At 52.7% G+C, this 18121-nt stretch overlaps 7 protein-coding genes across 7 annotated transcripts; 3 read left to right on the top strand and 4 right to left on the bottom strand.

The window, feature by feature from the left end:
- Positions 1-343: 343 nt before the first annotated feature.
- Positions 344-2232, bottom strand: A1O7_01919 (uncharacterized protein; the record flags this gene model as incomplete). The annotated part of the gene is made up of 6 exons (XM_007755955.1): positions 344-595; positions 644-725; positions 777-1363; positions 1412-1651; positions 1742-1853; positions 1907-2232. The coding sequence occupies 6 exons, from the start codon at positions 2230-2232 to the stop codon at positions 344-346; spliced, it is 1599 nt and encodes a 532-aa protein (XP_007754145.1).
- A 1019-nt stretch (positions 2233-3251) lies between these two features.
- A1O7_01918 (uncharacterized protein) lies at positions 3252-4274 on the bottom strand (the record flags this gene model as incomplete). The annotated part of the gene is made up of 3 exons (XM_007755954.1): positions 3252-4007; positions 4098-4190; positions 4263-4274. 3 exons carry the CDS (start codon positions 4272-4274, stop codon positions 3252-3254), a joined length of 861 nt encoding a protein of 286 aa, XP_007754144.1.
- Positions 4275-5148: 874 nt separating this feature from the next.
- A1O7_01917 (uncharacterized protein) lies at positions 5149-6441 on the top strand (the record flags this gene model as incomplete). The annotated part of the gene is made up of 5 exons (XM_007755953.1): positions 5149-5286; positions 5321-5752; positions 5806-5865; positions 5915-6283; positions 6343-6441. The coding sequence occupies 5 exons, from the start codon at positions 5149-5151 to the stop codon at positions 6439-6441; spliced, it is 1098 nt and encodes a 365-aa protein (XP_007754143.1).
- Positions 6442-7691: 1250 nt separating this feature from the next.
- On the bottom strand, positions 7692-10420 carry A1O7_01916 (uncharacterized protein; the record flags this gene model as incomplete). The annotated part of the gene is made up of 3 exons (XM_007755952.1): positions 7692-9419; positions 9465-9986; positions 10037-10420. 3 exons carry the CDS (start codon positions 10418-10420, stop codon positions 7692-7694), a joined length of 2634 nt encoding a protein of 877 aa, XP_007754142.1.
- A 1402-nt stretch (positions 10421-11822) lies between these two features.
- On the top strand, positions 11823-13172 carry A1O7_01915 (uncharacterized protein; the record flags this gene model as incomplete). Its single annotated transcript, XM_007755951.1, has 1 exon — positions 11823-13172. One exon carries the CDS (start codon positions 11823-11825, stop codon positions 13170-13172), a length of 1350 nt encoding a protein of 449 aa, XP_007754141.1.
- Positions 13173-13840: 668 nt separating this feature from the next.
- On the bottom strand, positions 13841-15244 carry A1O7_01914 (2-methylcitrate synthase, mitochondrial; the record flags this gene model as incomplete). Its single annotated transcript, XM_007755950.1, has 1 exon — positions 13841-15244. One exon carries the CDS (start codon positions 15242-15244, stop codon positions 13841-13843), a length of 1404 nt encoding a protein of 467 aa, XP_007754140.1.
- A 595-nt stretch (positions 15245-15839) lies between these two features.
- On the top strand, positions 15840-17621 carry A1O7_01913 (isocitrate lyase; the record flags this gene model as incomplete). The annotated part of the gene is made up of 1 exon (XM_007755949.1): positions 15840-17621. One exon carries the CDS (start codon positions 15840-15842, stop codon positions 17619-17621), a length of 1782 nt encoding a protein of 593 aa, XP_007754139.1.
- Positions 17622-18121: the final 500 nt, after the last annotated feature.

Raw genomic sequence — 18121 nt, 5'->3', positions numbered from 1 at the left:
TTGGTTAAGACTTCCTCAGCTGTCGGGGGCGGTTCGACCACTGGGATGATGTCATGGAGAAGACCACGTTGCCGTTCGTGCCGTCTGTACGAGGTATTGGGCATGTACACCCAACCCCATAGAGCTTCAGGTTGAGAAAGTAGAAGAAGGCGATTGATTACCATAAGGTCATGCCCACTCATAGGCTCCAGATGAGACGCCTTTTCTTCCCTATAGTGTCTAACTCCACTTGCAATGCATGAAATCGCGTCAACCTGTTAAATGCATCAAGTACAACTCGTTCTTCGGCTTGCGCGTTGTATCAAACCTTTCACCTTCCGCCAGACTGCCAAACTTGCAACATTCACACAAGAGGCGTGAATCTAGACCTCTCCCTGATCCTCGATCCATACATGTAAAAAAGAACAGGTACGGGGAAGAAAACCAGGCAGAGGAATCCCAAAAGCGACGTCGCCCACGCTACGCCGAGGTTGTGGTACATAGCTGGTGCAAATAACGGGAAGCCTGCGCCGGCAATTGAACGAATGAAAGTGTTGATGGCGATGGCACTGTTGGAATAGAAGCCATAACAATCAATGATATAATTGATCCCTTGCTGTGACATGTCAGCCAAGCCAGAAGTTAGAAGGCAAACGCAACAAACCCAGAACGTCACTAGACATCCCATTCCGAGCAGAGCGGTGGCGAGCACCTGAGGCACCCAAGTAATGTGAGGATTGGACGTCCTGATGTCGGTTAGCGCTTAATCCGCACAGCACTTGAGCTTCACGACATACCAGGCGAACATGAAAAGGCCGATGGGGAGGACAGCGGCTCCAATGATCATCGGAGGTAAGCGTTCCTCAGGGACCACTTTGCCGTGCTTCTTGAAAGCTCTCGCAAAGTTGGTTCGGGTAGACCAAGCAATGACCCCGGTTCCCATTGCAATGCCAACAATGAAAGCCGCAAAAGGAAGCGAGCCGACCCCAGCGTTCCACCCGCGCTGTTCCTGGAACGAAATTGGATACGCTTCGAATAAAAGGTAGATGATGCCGTAGATGAAACTCATGTAGACCGTGATCAAGGCCAGGATTGGCTCTTGTGCAATCATAACAAATGGTCGGACGAGATAAATGCGCGTGATAGTCTCGAAGTCAACTCGGCTTTCGTCAGCCTTCGCATGTAGGGCCCAGTTCTTGGTCTCGTATCGGAGTCGCTTGGCTTTGATTTGCAGTATTCTGTTCGCCGAGGTCTCTGGAATCACGGCGAGTCCGATGCATCCGAATAGCGCTGCCATGATCAGGGTGATCCAGGCCGTCCAGCGCCAGCCGAGATGAGACTGAGTGACAAACCCGCCCATGATGGGTCCAGCCACAGGCCCGGTCTATTTCAATGTCAGAAACCGTCTAGCGCATGGAGGAGGATGACTTACGAAAGCTGCAGCCGCAAACACGCAGATACCATAAGCCCGCTCAAGAGGTTCCCAGATGTCGGCCATGGCTCCTCCTACAACAGCCAAAGGTGCACAAGCAGCAAGCCCTCCAAAGAAGCGACCGAGCATGATAGTTTCAACATTTCGAGCGACAGCGACAGGTATCTGAAAGATGGCGAAGATGAGGTAACCGGCAAAGAGTGGGACACGTCGACCGAAGACCTCTGACGCTGGTCCGAACTGTAGATCCACATCAGCCTATATCGATCCGGGAACAGCACCGACTCCTCGTGAAAACGGAACAGCCCGCTAGAGGCGAGAGAGACTTACGAACACAGGTCCTAGGACAAACCCGAGCAAAAACAACGAAACCCCAAGGGTCGAAGGGACGTAGCCAATATGGAACTCTCTCGCCACAGGTTCAATCGCAACAGCATAGATGCTGGGAAAGTGTCAGCGGGTCGTGGAACCTATCCGAGGCGAACAGGATTGTACCTGCTCGCGAACGTAACCACAAATGTCATCAAACCCATGGAAACAGTGATCCCCCACCGCTTGGCCTTTGACCAGTTCTTGGGGTTTTCTGGATCGTCTGGTCCATCGAATTCAACCAGGGAATTGTTGACGTCGACTAGCGATTTCGTTGGCACTGCTACATCAGGGCTTCCTTCATTTTCAACGTCTTTCTGCGAAAGAACGTCGCTTGCTGAATCGAGCGGCATGTGTCCTTTCTCAACCTCTGGATCATCATCCAGTGTGGCGGTTGAGGCTGAAGAAAATGGCGTTGGCGTTTGGGTTGCTGCACAGTCCTGCCCTTCCATTCCGGGTGGAAGATGGTCAATCGAGCTTGCAAAATTGTCGCCCTTCCATAGCAGCTGATAGCATCAAAGGGGTGTATATCAACATTCGGGAGTTGACGAAGTCTGCGATATGTCTCCTCTGCCAACAATCCTAGAGAGCGGCCGCATGGCGCTGGACTTAAGCGGTCCGAGATCGGCTATACGGCAGCAGTGTGTACGACGGGCTCGCCAGAAAATCGAATGTAAGCAAACTGAATCGGAAGTGATACGTCATGAGCTACTGCTTGCATCCCCAGTGATTGTAGCTTCCAGTAGATCGACTGTAGTGGACCAGACTCTCTTATGCATACACAGAGACACCGGAGACACGACTCTGGGGTTAGCAATGGCGACGAATATCGCTCGCTCTGTTGTGACCACCTGCAGCGCTTTGCCAGCAATTGAGATCAAAATTGTCCTTATCGTTCCTCACCAAGCTCGAGACAGCATTCTGGTCGCATTGGACAGCTCATTCCAAAGTGTATCAAACACCAGATGCCGGAACGAAGAGCGTGTTACGGCGCGGCCTTGCGATGGTGTTGTTGTACGATCAGCTCAGTGCATGGCGCAGCAAAACGCGTACCGATCTTGCGGACTTTATTTGCGCAGTCCTGGCGGAGTTACCCTAGCACCGCACAAGCATAAAGTGGACAGTGCAGTGAACTCCGTACTCCGTACGAGTCGGTGTCAGCACGCGATGAGATCACGCTTGGTGGGTTGCCAGACCTAGCGTTGTACTCCGTAGAACGTCTACTCTCTGGTGGAAGCTCGCAACGTTTATACACGCAATCTGCAAGCTTACAGGAAGGATGCTGTTTCTCTAGCATGAATGAGCAGTGATTCCAGAGCCTACTGTCACCTTGTCGGCGGTCGCATTGGCCGCAAGGCACTATCTGTTTCGTTCCCAAGGCGAGAACGACTAGTCATTCGCAGGCACAAGCACGGAACCCTCGATCGTAGGGCGAGGCGTTGTCCATTAGGTGGCTTGCGGGAACAGCTTGCTATACCTCACGATACACGTCGGTCCTCCTCTGCAGTGGGATGCTATGTCTCACTTGCTTGACTGCCTCGAGATCAATGTCAACTGTAAGAATGTCGGGTTCCCGAGCCTGCTCTTTCTCGTCTTCGACGTTCTCGACATGTTCCAACCGTCCTGCGATCCGCCCGTTTGGTGTAATGACGATGGTGTCTCCATAGCTCACACGCCTCCCGTTGTGTTTGCCGCACTGTGCAGAAGCGATGACCCAGCACTGTGTTTCGATGGCCCGACATCTCAGTAAAATCTCCCAATGGAGCTTTCCAGTTGGGACTGTGAAAGCTGAAGGATAGAGCAAGACATCGGCGCCCAGTCTGCGTAAACGGAGTGCTGGTTCCGGGAATCGTAGATCGAAGCATATCAAACTTCCGACCCTACCAAAGGGGGTGGAGTAGGGTTCCACAATCTCATTCCCCGGTTCAGTCGAGTCACTCTCCTTGAGCCTGGGGCCGGTTGGACGAAGATCAAGGTCGAAAAGGTGGAGCTTCTGGTATCTGTGGGCGATATTGCCTTTGTGATCAATCCATATCAGGGTGTTTCGGATTCGCTTTGAAGGGGGATTCGTGGGCTCGTGAATCCCCACGTTGATCGGTAAGGAATTCTCTTGCGCAGCTTCTTGCAGCCCCTGTACGAAGGGGCTCTCCGACACATCTTGACACAATTCGACCGACTCTGCTGGAGATGAAGCAATGTAGTCAGAGGCTTCGGGGAGGAAGAGGGCCTAGGAGACAGGTTTGCTCGTGAGGATCAGGTCGGTGTCTGGTCAAAGTGTACCCTAGCTGGCATCGAATGGACAGAATGCAGAGCCTACCTTGGCACCAGCAGCCACGGCTTTCTGCACTAGCTTCTGGCATTGGGCGAGATTATGTGACAGGGATGCACTGGAGCATATTTGACCGATAGCCTGGTAGAAGCTCGGTCAGCCATCGTCGGCTCGAAGCGCATGCTGTTGAGCATAGACTGAGAACAGCCATACAGCAAGCACCATGTTGTAGGGCCGAATCGAGGCGTTAGCCGAGGGGCAGAAGAAGTGTCTGAGATACGGGGGACAGGAGAGGGTCTCTGTCCATCCGACTCGGAGTAAAAGCTCTGCTTGCTCAGGTGTGAAAGCAAGCCACTGCTCGAAACATCCAAGCGCATCTCGGCACCCACTCGGTAGCCCCTTCCTTTTCAGGTTGTACAGTAATTACGGAGCATTTTCTCCGTACGGTCTCATGACCTCCAGCTCTTCCTTACTCCCTACACCGTACTGCCACATTGTGTATAATGCCAGCAAAGGTCCCTCACTCTCCCCGCCTCGGCGTCTCGCCACTCGTATCCACGGGTTCCCATATCGACACTGATCCCCGTGATCGAGCCCAATTGGCATCATCGCACGTTTCGTGCCTGTGCCGAGGTACTGGTGCGCATGCCTGGTGCCCGTGGATCAGACCCGGTCGTGCCAACGCAGTCAAGTCAGGCAATGAACCACGGCAAGCGAATGCTGCATGCCAGCCATCGTGGCCGAGGTCAATCAGTCTCCATGAAGTTCTCCTTCACGCTCTGGCATCAGCGTCATATGTGCACAGAAGTCTCGAGACAACAACCTATTGGTGTCTTCTCCAGGCCATGAACGGTACCCCGCCTTTCAAGCTTTCAACCCACGGATGGCTCTCAAACATTTGCGGGGGAGCGGGTCTCTCTTTCTTGACGCCATCATTCGGCGGGCGGACCGTGGACGGTTTGTACCAGAGGAGTGCCCCGTGCTATAAAGTCTGATTTTGAAGTGTTTCATCTGGAGTCCTCCTCTCCTTCCGTGCCCAGAAAGGAAACAGAACTCGGATTTTTCACCGGGTGATTGTAGCTCTTTAATCCATCTCATCATGGCTACAGTATCAGTCCCAAAACAGCAGAAGGCTGCTATCAAACAGGGCGAAGGGGCAGATTCTAAAGCACCTGTTCAGCAGATCGACGTGCCGACCCCTGGTCCTACGGAAGTCCTGGTCAAGATCAACTGGCATGTCGCTTACCCGGGTCGTCTGTCGTTACTAACAGCCAACCAGGACTGGACTTTGTGCTTCTGACAAGTCATTGATCAAGGATGAGTGGGCGTCATTTGGCCTGTCCATGAAGCCCGAGACAAAAGGCATTGCAGGCCACGAAGGTGCTGGTGTTGTCGTGGCCGTAGGAGACTCGATGCACCACAAATGGAAGGTTGGAGATCGTGCTGGCATCAAATGGGTCTGGAGTACCTGTGGCGAATGCGAGTTTTGTACAAACGGCGTCGACGAGCTGCATTGCCCCCAGCAGAAGAATTCTGGGTTTAGCGCCGCGGGAACTTTTCAACAATATGCCTTGAGCGACGGAAGATACACCACTCGAATCCCCGACGGCGTCTCTGATGAGGAAGCTGGGCCCATAATGTGTGGAGGCGTTACAGCATATACCGCTTGTAAGCGGAGTGCTGTAAAACCCGGCCAGTGGATAGTGAGTATGGTCGGCCGATCATTCGGAAACCATGCTGAAGAACAACTTCACAGGTGTTGCCTGGCGCGGGCGGCGGCCTTGGGCATTTTGCCGTGCAATATGCCAAAGCTATGGTATGTTCAAGCGTGCGGCTTTCTGCGTCCCACTCACGTGATGCTTTAGGGCATGAGGGTCATCGCCGTTGATGGCGGAGACGAAAAGCGCGACCTCTGCAAACGACTGGGCGCGGAAGAGTTTATCGACTTTACAAAAACTCAGGATATTTCCGCTGAGGTGACGAGAATCACGAAGTACGGCGCCCATGGAGTGATTGTGACTGCAGCAACCAAGGAGGCTTATGCGTCTGCTCCGGGATTGCTCCGTCCAGGCGGCACGGTCGTGGCCGTTGGCTTACCCAAGGATCCGACGGTGTTGGCGGGCGCTCCTCCCTTGCTGTTGTGCCTGAAAAAGTTGAATATTGTGGGTAGTGTGGTTGGGACATTAAAAGATGTAGAAGAAGCACTTGACTTTACCGCCCGGGGGCTGGTACACGTGAGTTGACACTGGCCAGATCCTCAGACCTGTTTACTGTACTGACCACAACCTTCCAGCCTATCTTGACCAAAGGAACCTTGGAAGACCTGGACAAGTATATGGATTTGATGGTTGCTGGGAAACTTGCAGGAAGAGCCGTGCTGAAGGTAACGTGATAGCCAAGGTGTGCGGGCAAGCTGAGCTATAGCAGAGAGCAAAGTGAACATGAAGCCGACAACACTGGTGATGTGATGTCACGATAGCTCGAATAATCCGATCGCTGAGCATCGACCGCTGGCTCGTGGCAGCCTGTTTGCAGTGAAGGGCATTTGTCGTTTGCTAAATATAGACCTGATCGACCCAAAGGCCTGTTTTTTCGACTTTACAAACCCCAGCTTCTTTTGAGTGCGCTGCCTTCTCCCCTAACATTATAGTAATTACGAGTAACTGAACTTGACGCAAGCAAGTCGATACAGTGACGATCTAGCAGCCGGTCACTTTGGTTCACTTCAATGGTATTGTCTCTACAAGCTCACCATCACCATCACCAGTCTGATAGTCTGCGCCCGAGAGCGAGGACCGCGAGTCGTACCCTGATTCTACATGCTAAGCGAGGAACATGGGTAGAAACTGTTTCGCGTTCGCTCGGCTTTGGAATCGACCAAAGATGTCCTTGCTGTGGAAGCGCACCCTTTACCCTCGGCGCTGGGACTGGCAGCTCCAACATGAGGAAGGCTCCGAGGAGGATTTCATAGGGAGTCCTAGCGAACGCGAACCCGGAGATCTATCAGCGCGACCTTCCAAAGGGCGTCAGGTGGAGCCAGCCTTTCCTGGAGGCAATGTTCCAGCAAGAGGCCGTCGGCGCGTAGAGGATCGAAGTCACTACAAGACCCGGAGATGGAAAGAAGCACAGCAACGACGCAACACCATCGGACTCTTCTTTACATGCGGAAGACTGAATCAAGCAGAATGGCATGCCACTGGTGCGTAGAGGAACGATCACCGCCAAATATTATGCTTTGTTGTTGCAGCATCTCTACCTTCTCTCAAGCGAACCTCGCCGAGAGACACGGTGCAGGCAAACCCTGTTGCCACTTGGACGCTTGCGCCATGCTCGTCTCTGCGCTCTTTAACACCGCCACTACTTCTTCCAGTTTGAATGTATAAAAATTCGCGCCATAACCAGAACAAGCCTTGACGCCGCCCAAGATATGTGTCCTTCGAAAACTGCGTGACCACGCTCGAAATAGCGGAACCCCTCCGGCCGACGGCGTCAGAAACGCCTGAACGCCTGGAAACCAACGCCGGTCCTACAAGCGTGTTGCTATTCTATACCATTACCAATTAACTTCATTGATTCCAAAGTCTCCCCGTTCGGAAGCGCCATCGTCTGCCGTATTTTCGTCCCATAATAGTGTCCACCACATCACCACGAGAACGTCATCAACGCTGGGTTCAACACTATTGGCAACAGCAGATGACTTACTATCACCGTACTCATCGGCAAAATCGCAATGAAGTCCTTGATCACCCAGTCATACGGTATATATCCACCCGGGTTCGTTGCCAGAACAATCATGCCAACGATGCCAAGAAGCGCAAATGCGATGCTGAACTTGAACTTGCGCACCACTTTGGGCACTTCGATGAAAAAGTTCGAGAACTCCGCTTCCTTGGAAGTGGCTCCCCACGTCATGTCGATCTCAAACATGTGTGCCAACAGTGCTTGGGATACGTGTAGTGACAGCCCGCCCAGGAAGATGGAGAGCATCACAATCCATTTGAAGTTCTCCATCAGTGCCGGAATGAATGATTTCTGACCAATGCGGTACCGCATGATTGCGAGAGCGGTGTTGCCTAAGCCATTGAAGACAATGACAATACTGAACCACACTTTCCAGGAGTCGATGGAGTACTTGTCTAAGTAGCCATTGAACCAACCGATTGCAAAGTAATTCGCTAGCGTCATTATCCAGGCCGCTCCGATCGCGTAATAAGTGCCAATATAACTGATGATGGTGATTTTTGAAGTAAAGCGGATGTTCGAAAACAGGAACCGTCGAAAAAGCTCGGTGAAAGGACCTTTGTAAATCCACTTCCGCATCGGATGGAACAAGAGTTCGTTACAGCCATAGGCATACTTCTCCCATCGAGCGAGTTCGTCGTAGACTGTCAAACTGACACCTTCTTTGAAGCCTCCATGCGCCCAAGATGCCAGTCTGATAATGTAGCCGTCGCATTGAAGTCGTAGGGACATATCGAAATCCTCACTCACGTGTGACTCGGACCAGAACTTTTCGTAGCCATCTTCGTCCGTGTAGGAAACTTGCTGAATGGCACTCCATCGCAGGACCGCATTATGGCCGACAAAGGGTGCAACATCTCCGTTGGCGACAGTGTATTCGATGGCGGTGTATATCAGGTTGGTGAAGAAGGTGATGCCGTTCTCAAAGAAAGTGTGCACGACTTGCATGACGCCAGACGCGAATTGCATGATTCCAACATTAGGCGACTGCTCCATCTCGCTCACAGCATCGAGCAAGCAGTCCGCTGGCACCCGCGTATCGCTGTCGATGAGCAAGATATAGTCTCCCATTCGAATGTTGCCTTCGGCCCAAGCACGCGGAGTCTCCTCGAGGACCTCTTGCAAGCATTGGTCATAGGCTTCCGCTTCGTCATTCTGAGTCCAGGTAGAGCTCCGATGAAGCCTTTGCAGCTTCTCCTCCACTTTGCATGATAGCATTAGCCCGTAATTCATGTTGGATGCCTTCTTGAACTTTCCCTTCCGGACGAACCCTTCACTGCCGTGTTTGGGACGAGCTGTCCACCCAATGTTGTGATCTTGGTAGAACTCAATTCGAGCCTTTCGCTGTTCATCGTCAATGATCTGAAGGCCGTCATCATTGATAAACATGTTTGCCGTGCCGCCTTGCAGCTCATACGTCGATATGGCCTGTTTGATCGATTTAACCGTCGGTGCAATGACAGAGCCAAGTCCTTCTTTGTAGACGGGGCACTGGATCGTGACATGTGGTAGGATGGGTGTTCGCAAGCGAGGAGAGCACTTGGCCGAAAAATATTTCGAGTTGAGTTGCATTTGCCGCACCGGACCTAGACATTGCGCGACGCAGCCAACAATAACCTGAGCGAAGAACTGAACCTTCATCAGCAATGCTCAGTAAACGGGAATAAGACTTACTAGAGTAAAGAAGATCTGTACAGGAACCAAGGCGAGAAAAGCAAGGCGAGTGTATGAGCCATCAACTGCGATCTCAGTAGCCAGAGATCGACAGGCTAGGCCGAGCAACGTAACAACAATGATTAATGTAAAAGCGACAAGAATGGTGTTCATCAAGTTCGTGTGCCTGTCGTCCAGCATGGTTTCTCCAGATTCGTAGTCGAGTGAGATTCCGCCACCGCCTTCTTTCTCCTTGGCGACGCCGTCATCGTCTCCGACTTCGGCAGTATGCCAGACAAGCTCCATCAGTTCCGACTCGATGCTCTTTGCTCTTTTCATGACATTTGATGGATCGTCATCCCAAACCACCAGGAGCGACTCCGTGGCAATGAAAGCTGCAAATTGGTACTTCCGTGCTCGTGGCAGGTCGGTAATTGTGGGCAGAACCTGGACTCGGAGTCCGTTCATGAGAGGAACATCTGTCGCTTCAGGAGCCCAGGCCAAGAAAGTCTTGATGACTCTGGAATTCACCGTCATAGCGACCTTTTGATTTGTGTAAGAGTAGCTCTGGCTTCTGCGATGGGTCAGCTTACCTGCACGTTCAGCTCGGCACAAGCTTGAGCCAACTGCGAGCTTCGGAGCTCATGCGGACACGACAGGTATTGACCACGAGATTTTCGAAGCAAAACACCCTCGATTTCTCCACTCCCGTCGCTCACCCATAGGCGAGAGCATTGTTGCTGATAAAGGTGGTTGACCATCACCTCATGCTTGATGTCCTCGAAAGCGCTCCGAACGCTACGTGTCGATCTCCCTCCAATGGATGCAGCATCGCTCTGCGCCGGCGAGTTTTTGAGGTGAGGCGATTGGTGATGCAATGAGCCGTGGGTGAGAGGCGAAGCCGGAGTAGAGATATCCTGATGGACGAGGATGCTCGGTGAGGCGACCTGCAGAATCGCCTTCTGCTTGGGACTCATCGCATAGGGCAAATCCCACTGAATGGGGTATGCAGAGTATGACACTGAAGTAATAGAGTATGTGGAAGAAAGTCGGAAAAAGAGAAGATGGACACACTGAACTCCAAGGAAAGAGACGACGGGGATTGGGTACAAACTCCTCGTCAGCCTGAGACATCCGAATCAGCCATATATGGTCTCGACAGTTTGCCGCCAGCAGACCTGAACGTCATCAAGGACGAGCCGAGGGGCCGAGATTGAGGCTGCAGTAGTTCCACAGACGTGATATTGCCTGTGAAGAAAGTTGCGGCTTTCCACAATGAGAGCGAGCTTCGAGTATCCAGCAGTGGGCACCCATGTTCCACCCCAAGGCTATCGATTCTCATCGTGAGTGCTTTTGAATATCGATCAAAGAAGTGGGCCTCCAACGAGGCCTCGCTATATTCGGATCTGCTGGGGGTCAGAGATTTGGTAGCGACGTGGAAGCCTCTCCGGCTAAGAGTGGCTCGAGAGGTCGACAGTGGAAAGCGGTCCAGGATGTCGCCGGTTTACGGTCAGGTTGGAAAGTTCCGGCTAAGAGTGGCTCGAGAGGTCGACAATGGAAAGCGGCCCAGGATGTCGCCGGTTTACGGTCAGGTTGTAGAGTCCCAGCTGTTCGGAACAACAAGGTGTCAGTGGGCCAGACGGTTGAGAGGAGGACGACAGGTCACATCTCCTGACAGATTTCTTGACGCGGCACCAAAAAAAATTTCCTATTACGGTTAGTCCGGGCTCGTCTCCAACCGCTGCAAGGGCAACACGCTCGACAACAGCCCTCGCATTAACATTGGAACTGGGCCTCGCCCTGATGCATGATGCTGTACAACCCCCGCCAGATCGGCCCACGAATCCTTCCCAAAACATAGATATACACTCTCCGACGAGGTCAGAATCCCTGCCGAATGGCAAGCCAATGCAGGGGTTTGCCCCAAATGAATACACCCAGAGATAGGTGGCTGCTTCGGCCTGTATCCTTTTGCACTCGGTGGAGCCATTGCTATGTCTTATCGAGGAGATTCTCCTGGCTAGAGGTTGAGAACTGCGGAGTGTCGGACGCGTGGTTAGGTCTTGATTGACCACATGCTGAGACATCAGGAATCGGGCCAAGACAGCTCATCTTCTCAGCTTGGGTAATTGTGCGCCTCCCCAATACCGTGGTTAGGCAGGAGCGGCGCTCAATCTGCCGCTATGCCTCTTCGTATCCATAATAGTGTTCGGAAGGCCAGGCATCGATTTATCGACAGTTGTCGAACTCTTTCTCGTCCGTGCCTTGGATCTCCCGCCTCCTTTGGTTTAACTGACCTGTGCTCGTGAACGACAACTTATTGTCACTAAAATACCGACACACTTTTCTCGTCCAAGTTATTCCAGGACCGACACCATCATGAGCACAGAAATGACGCCTCGGGCTGGCTCGCCTGATTCCATGACAACTGATGCTTACAACCACGAGAAGCCTATCAACCCTTTTCTTACACCTTATGCATCTAGAGATCCTTCAAGAGCGGCATCATCGGCTGTACTGAGCCATCCTCTCCAAAATCAGAGATACTTCCATAGCCGCCGGGTAAAGAAAGGAGAAGTCGAGAGGCCGTGGACAAAGGTCAAAGATCCCCGGGAAAAATGGGTAACAATCATTCCACTCATTGGCCTTGCTATTGGATTAGCCCTGGCCGGCTTCCTCGTGTGGGATGGCCTCCGAACCGTGGTGAACCACAAATACTGCCCTGTGTACATGGATGATTTTTCTGGAGGACTTGATTCAAAGGTCTGGACCAAGGAGGCGGAGGTGGGAGGTTTTGGGAACGGCCAGTTCGAGCAAACCACAACCACAGAGGAGAACGTCTTCGTGCGGGATGGAATGCTCCACATCAAGCCGACCCTCCAGGACCCCAAGCTGATCAAGATCGACAACATCATTGATCTGCGACAGGGTGGAATATGCACCTCTTCGCTGTGGAGCAATTGCCTAACAAGCACCAACACGACCAATGGGACCATTGTCAATCCTGTCAAATCCGGGCGGATTCACACAAAGAAGGGGGCAGTGATCAAGTACGGCCGAATAGAGGTCGAAGCTAAGTTGCCAGAAGGTGACTGGTTGTGGCCGGCAATCTGGTTGCTTCCTGTGGAATCCAAGTATGGTGTGTGGCCTGCCTCTGGCGAGATTGATATTATCGAGTCCCGAGGCAACAACCATACTTACCCGCAAGGAGGCAACAATATTGTGTCGAGTGCACTGCACTGGGGCCCCAACACAGCAAACGACGCTTGGTGGAGGACCAATGTCAAGCGAAACGCTCTTCATACGACTTTTGCCAAAAAGTTCCACACCTTCGGCCTGGAGTGGTCGGAAAAGTACATCTTCACATATATCGACACCCGGTTGCTTCAAGTCTTGTATACAAACTTTGACACACCACTCTGGGGCCGAGGTCGCTTTCCACAATCCGATCAGAATGGCACGCTCATCGTCAACCCTTGGGCCACTGGCTCTGCATCTGCACCATTCGATCAGGATTTCTATCTGATCCTGAACGTCGCGGTTGGTGGGACAAATGGGTGGTTTGAGAATAGCAAAGCCGGCAAGCCTTGGGCGGATGGCAGCGCGAGCGCGAGACTCGACTTCTGGAACGCGCGCGACACATGGTATCCGACGTGGAAGGACGGTGGACAGATGTTGGTAAAGAGTGTGAGAATGTGGCAGCAGCAGGGACACAACGGATGTGACTGATCAGTTGGCGCATGCGAGTGGTTACAGTGGCTCTGTGTCAAAGAGCCGGATGGATTGTTGGTGGCAGGTGCCCCTGATCCTGCCTGACGGGTACCATGAGTCAGCCAAGGCACAGCCCCCGACTTATTGGCAATGTGCACTTGTAGGTGTATACAGATCCTGACAGATATTGCTAATACGAGAAAACGTTGTCGCTAGGCAGGAGTGGAGGGATTAGATGTGACTGGGAAGGTTATCCGAAGGGTTACGGTAGCCAGACGGTGCTAAAGGCTGTAATGGGCTATATACCCCTTATTGCACGATACCGTGTTATTTACATAGGCCTCCGTAACTATATAGCTGGGTCTTTACCCAGAACCCTCTGGAATTCATTATGTCCTCCAATTAAGTCACATTGATGTAGATTGGGGTCCTCGTGACGTGGATACTCAATCCCTTGCACCCTGATCGTGCCTGATCTAGGTGCTGATCAATTAATATGACAGCTACCTACGATGTTGGGTACCACGCGGATGAAAGATATTACATTCCGACTCTCTGACAGTGCACTGGAGTTGTGGATCATTTTAACACGCACCCTGACAGTGAACATGGGGTTCCGGATTACACTTTTGCCCCCGTGCGGGACGATCGAGATCTATGTACAACAACCGTGGCTCGAAAGCTGCTCAAACCAATTTCATCAAACCTTCGAGATTGATGCTCTTAGGTCGCTCAATCGGCATGCCCAGAGCGCGATCCCAGATGAGTTGTGCCAGTGGACCAAGACCTCTGCTGACACCAAATGTGACAGTGTAGTACAAGGGATCTCTGAAGCCGTAATGGTGGAAGAGTACACCCGATGCACTGTCCACGTTGGGGTGGGGATTCTTCGTCTTGCCGTGCTCGGTCAGCACGCCTGGCGCAATCTCACTGTTCTTCTTCACTAGCCGGTAGACAGGGTTCTTCGCAATGTCTTCACGAGCGTCACCAAAGTCAATCAACGCCTTGAACCGAGGATCGGGCTTGCGAAGCACCCCGTGACCGTAACCCGGCACGACTTGACCCGAACGCAGGGTAGACCAGAGGTAGTCCTTCACGTCCTGATCGGAAAAGTCTTCTCCGATATGAGACTGCATCTTCAAGATCCATCGGAGCACTTCCTGGGCAGCGAGACCGTGCAAAGGGCCCGCCAAACCCAATAAGCCAGCAGAGTACGACAAGAAGGGATCGGATAGCGCCGACCCTACAAGGTGAGTGGCATGAGCTGAGACGTTGCCGCCTTCGTGATCGCCGTGAAGAGCCAGGTAGAGACGGAGCAAGTCCTGGAATCCTTCGTTCTCCTTGCCTGGCTTACCAAGGAGCTTCGCAAAGTTGTAAGCCCAATCCTGATCCTGATCCAGCGGCATGTCGAGAGCAGCTTTGTCGAAGATGGCTGCGGCGACACGGGGCAATTTGGCCAACAGGCTGATGCTGTCATCAAAGGTAGGCTCCCAGTACTCTGCCTTGTTCAAGCCTTCTGCATACTTCTTCGCGAACGCAGACTCGGTGTTGAGGGCGGCAACAGCACATGACAGTTGGGTCATGGGGTGAACATTCTTGTCGAAAGAGCGGAGCATAGACACGACGTGGGAAGGGAGCTCTGATTTCTCAGCCAACTCGCGCGACAAGGCGCGAACTTGGGCCGTCGAGGGGACTTTGCCGGTCAATAGGAGCCAGAACATGGCCTCGGGCAGCATCTCTGTTCCAGAAGTACCCTTGGGAAGCTCGTTCTGACAGTCGGCGATGGTTCGGCCATGGAAACGGATACCCTCGTTGGCATCCAACACGCTCCCCTCCCAGACCATGGACTTCATTGTCCTCATACCGCCAATGACTTGGCCGATGGTGATGTCACCAATCTTCTTGTCGGCATGGCTCTTGACTTGCTTCAGCAATTCTCTCTTCTCGGGAATGACCGACTGGAGGGTGGCCTTGAGATCAGGCTCCGCAGAGGAAGCGTAGGCGCGGGCTGCGAAGGAGGCGTACGGCCGGGCTGAGGCAGCCCGAAGGGTTCTCAGAGCATGTTGGGTGGTTCTGGTCGTCGTGGCCATAGTGACCAGCAACTAAAAATGGCTCAATTACTGCTGAGAAGGACTGGTTTGCGTTGTGCGGGGCACGGTCAATGCGTTGGAGTGAGAGAGGGACGAGAGTCCTGTTTTAGTGAGAGGCAGGCAGAGAAGTTAAGAGGGGGATGAAGGAAGAAATGTGAGAGCTGTACAGCTCAAACTTTGAGCCTTTCCACAAATTGTGAACTCGGCGTACCATTGTGGAGGAATGGAAAGGCGCATTTTCGGCGAGCAGCTCTCGTCCCAAGCATGACCGCGCCTAGCCGAGGCAGTTCAGCCTTCCCCATTTCCATTAAGCCGGGATAGACCAATTGGGCCGCTCCGGAGTCGGTCGCTTAGGGAGCCGGCGTCGGAAAAGGCTGCCTTTCCCATATTCCTCCCAGTGAGTTCGACCCCTCGGCGTCGTCCGCCAGGGACCAACTGCACATTCTTGATTTGTGACAAACCAGCCCTAAAGTTGTTAAGCCGCGGAAACGAGGGCGGTGTTTGTGTTTTATGATCAAAGCAGTCGGTGACATTTCATCCTCCATGGCTGCTTAGCTCTTGAGATAATGTGTACAGTCCTCTAACGTCACGAACAATGCTTCGACGAGTGCCCAGGAGCTTGCCCAGGCTCGCGACGAGTCCTGTGATAAGGTCAATAGCAGCAAAACCGTTAAGCGCCGTGATTTCACGCTTCATGTCCTCGTTACCAGCAGTACAGCCCCCAGTCTCTGGCTCATTCCCCGCAGACTCCTTCCAACTGCTCTCGACCGAAGGGAAGGCCGGAGATGCAGAAGACATTCTGTTCCAACAACAGGTGGAAGACGTAAAGAAATGGTGGGCATCGCCAAGGTACAAGGGTATCAAGAGGCCTTACACCCCGGAAGATGTGGTTACCAAAAGGGGGGCGTTACAACAACAATACCCGAGCTCGCTCATGGCCCGGAAGCTCTTCAACCTGCTTGCAGAAAGGGCAGCCCAAGGGAAGCCAGTACACACAATGGGAGCCATTGATCCGGTGCAGATGACACAACAGGCTCCCAACCAGGAAATTCTGTACATCTCCGGATGGGCGTGCTCCTCAGTCCTAACGACGACAAATGAAGTATCAGCGGATTTTGGCGACTACCCATACAATACCGTCCCGAACCAAGTCCAGAGGCTTTTCAAAGCCCAGCAGCTGCACGATCGCAAACACTACGACTTACGAAGGAAGATGTCTGCCGCCGAGCGGAAGAATACCCCCTACATCGACTACATGAGACCGATAGTGGCTGATGGGGATACTGGACATGGTGGCCTCTCTGCCGTGATCAAGCTGGCCAAGCTCTTTGCCGAGAACGGTGCCGCCGCTGTACATTTTGAGGACCAACTCCACGGGGGCAAGAAATGTGGTCATTTGGCCGGCAAGGTGTTGGTGCCGGTGGGTGACCATATCAACAGACTGGTTGCCGCCAGATTCCAGTGGGACCTGATGGGCACCGAAAACTTAGTCATAGCTAGGACAGACTCCGAAAGCGGAAAATTACTGTCCAGCGCTATTGACGTCCGAGATCATGAGTTCATCCTTGGTGTGACAGAAGACACGGAACCGTTAGCCGAAGTCCTGCAGGAGATGGAAATCAACGGCGCGACCGGCCCTGAAGTGGACAAATTCGAGGCCGAATGGGTGAAGAAACACAAGCTGGTCACGTTTGACGAGGCTGTCGAAGCACATATCAAAGCTGAGGGTGGGGATGCATCCGGATATCTTGCTAAAACCAAATCAGATCGCAACATGTCCCTCACCAAACGACGCCAGCTGTCCTCGGAATACAGCAAGTCGCCTGTGGTCTGGTCTTGTGACGTTCCACGCACGAGAGAAGGGTTCTATCACTATCGAGCAGGGCTACCCGCGGCGACAAAGCGGGCCATCGAATTTGCCCCGTATGCCGACCTTCTCTGGCTGGAGACGGCGGACCCCAACGTGAAGAAGGCTGCCGGATTTGCCAGGGAAATCCGCGAGAAATATCCAGGGAAGCAAATGGTTTACAATCTGAGCCCATCATTCAATTGGATGGGTCAAGGTTTTGACGATGCATCACTGAAATCCTTTGTCTGGGATTTGGCCAAGGAAGGATTCGTACTTCAGCTTATCTCTCTTGCGGGACTCCATTCCACGGCCACTATCACTCATGAGCTTTCGAAAGGGTTCAAGGAAGATGGGATGCTAGCCTACGTCAAGCTGATACAGAGCCGAGAGAAAGAACTTGGTGTGGACGTCTTGACTCACCAGAAATGGAGCGGTGCCCCCTACATTGATGGCATCATCGGAGCTATCCAGAGTGGCAGCAGTTCCAGTAAAAGTATGGGCGAAGGAAACACAGAGTCTGGTTTTTGAAAGCTTGGAAACATACCTCTGTATCTCTACGCTTCAGACTCGGTTCGGTCAATCTGGAGGTGACGGGGCACATCCGACTGCGGTGACACGATCGGTCAAAGGCTGTATAGATTCGCCAAAAGTTATTTGACATCCTACAAGATGCTAGATGAGGTACGAGTCGAGTACCGAGGACATTCGTGGGCGTCGTTCCTTTGTGCTACTCATACACAGCATGCATCCCTTCGGCTACAGCCGCTTAGTCAGTTCCCATCGAAAGGACTGATGGGGATTGGCTCGATTGGTGAGGCGCTCGGCGCCGGTGGAACTGTTGCAGACGCCAATACTGGAGCTTATCGATAAAAATTTCTGTACTCCGTAAGGCTGAGGAAAAACTGTGACGCAGCAGTTGAAGGCGCGGGCTGATTCAGATTTTGTCTCATAGGCTGCAGGCTCAGATCCTCTCAAATGCCCCCCCTCCATCGGGGATATTTCTTAGAGAAAGTTTTTGTACCGAAGCA

This window comes from Cladophialophora yegresii, assembly GCF_000585515.1.
Source record: "Cladophialophora yegresii CBS 114405 chromosome Unknown aczIN-supercont1.1, whole genome shotgun sequence".
NCBI classification, from domain to species: Eukaryota; Fungi; Ascomycota; class Eurotiomycetes; order Chaetothyriales; family Herpotrichiellaceae; genus Cladophialophora; species Cladophialophora yegresii.
This window is presented reverse-complemented; position numbering and strand designations above follow the sequence as displayed.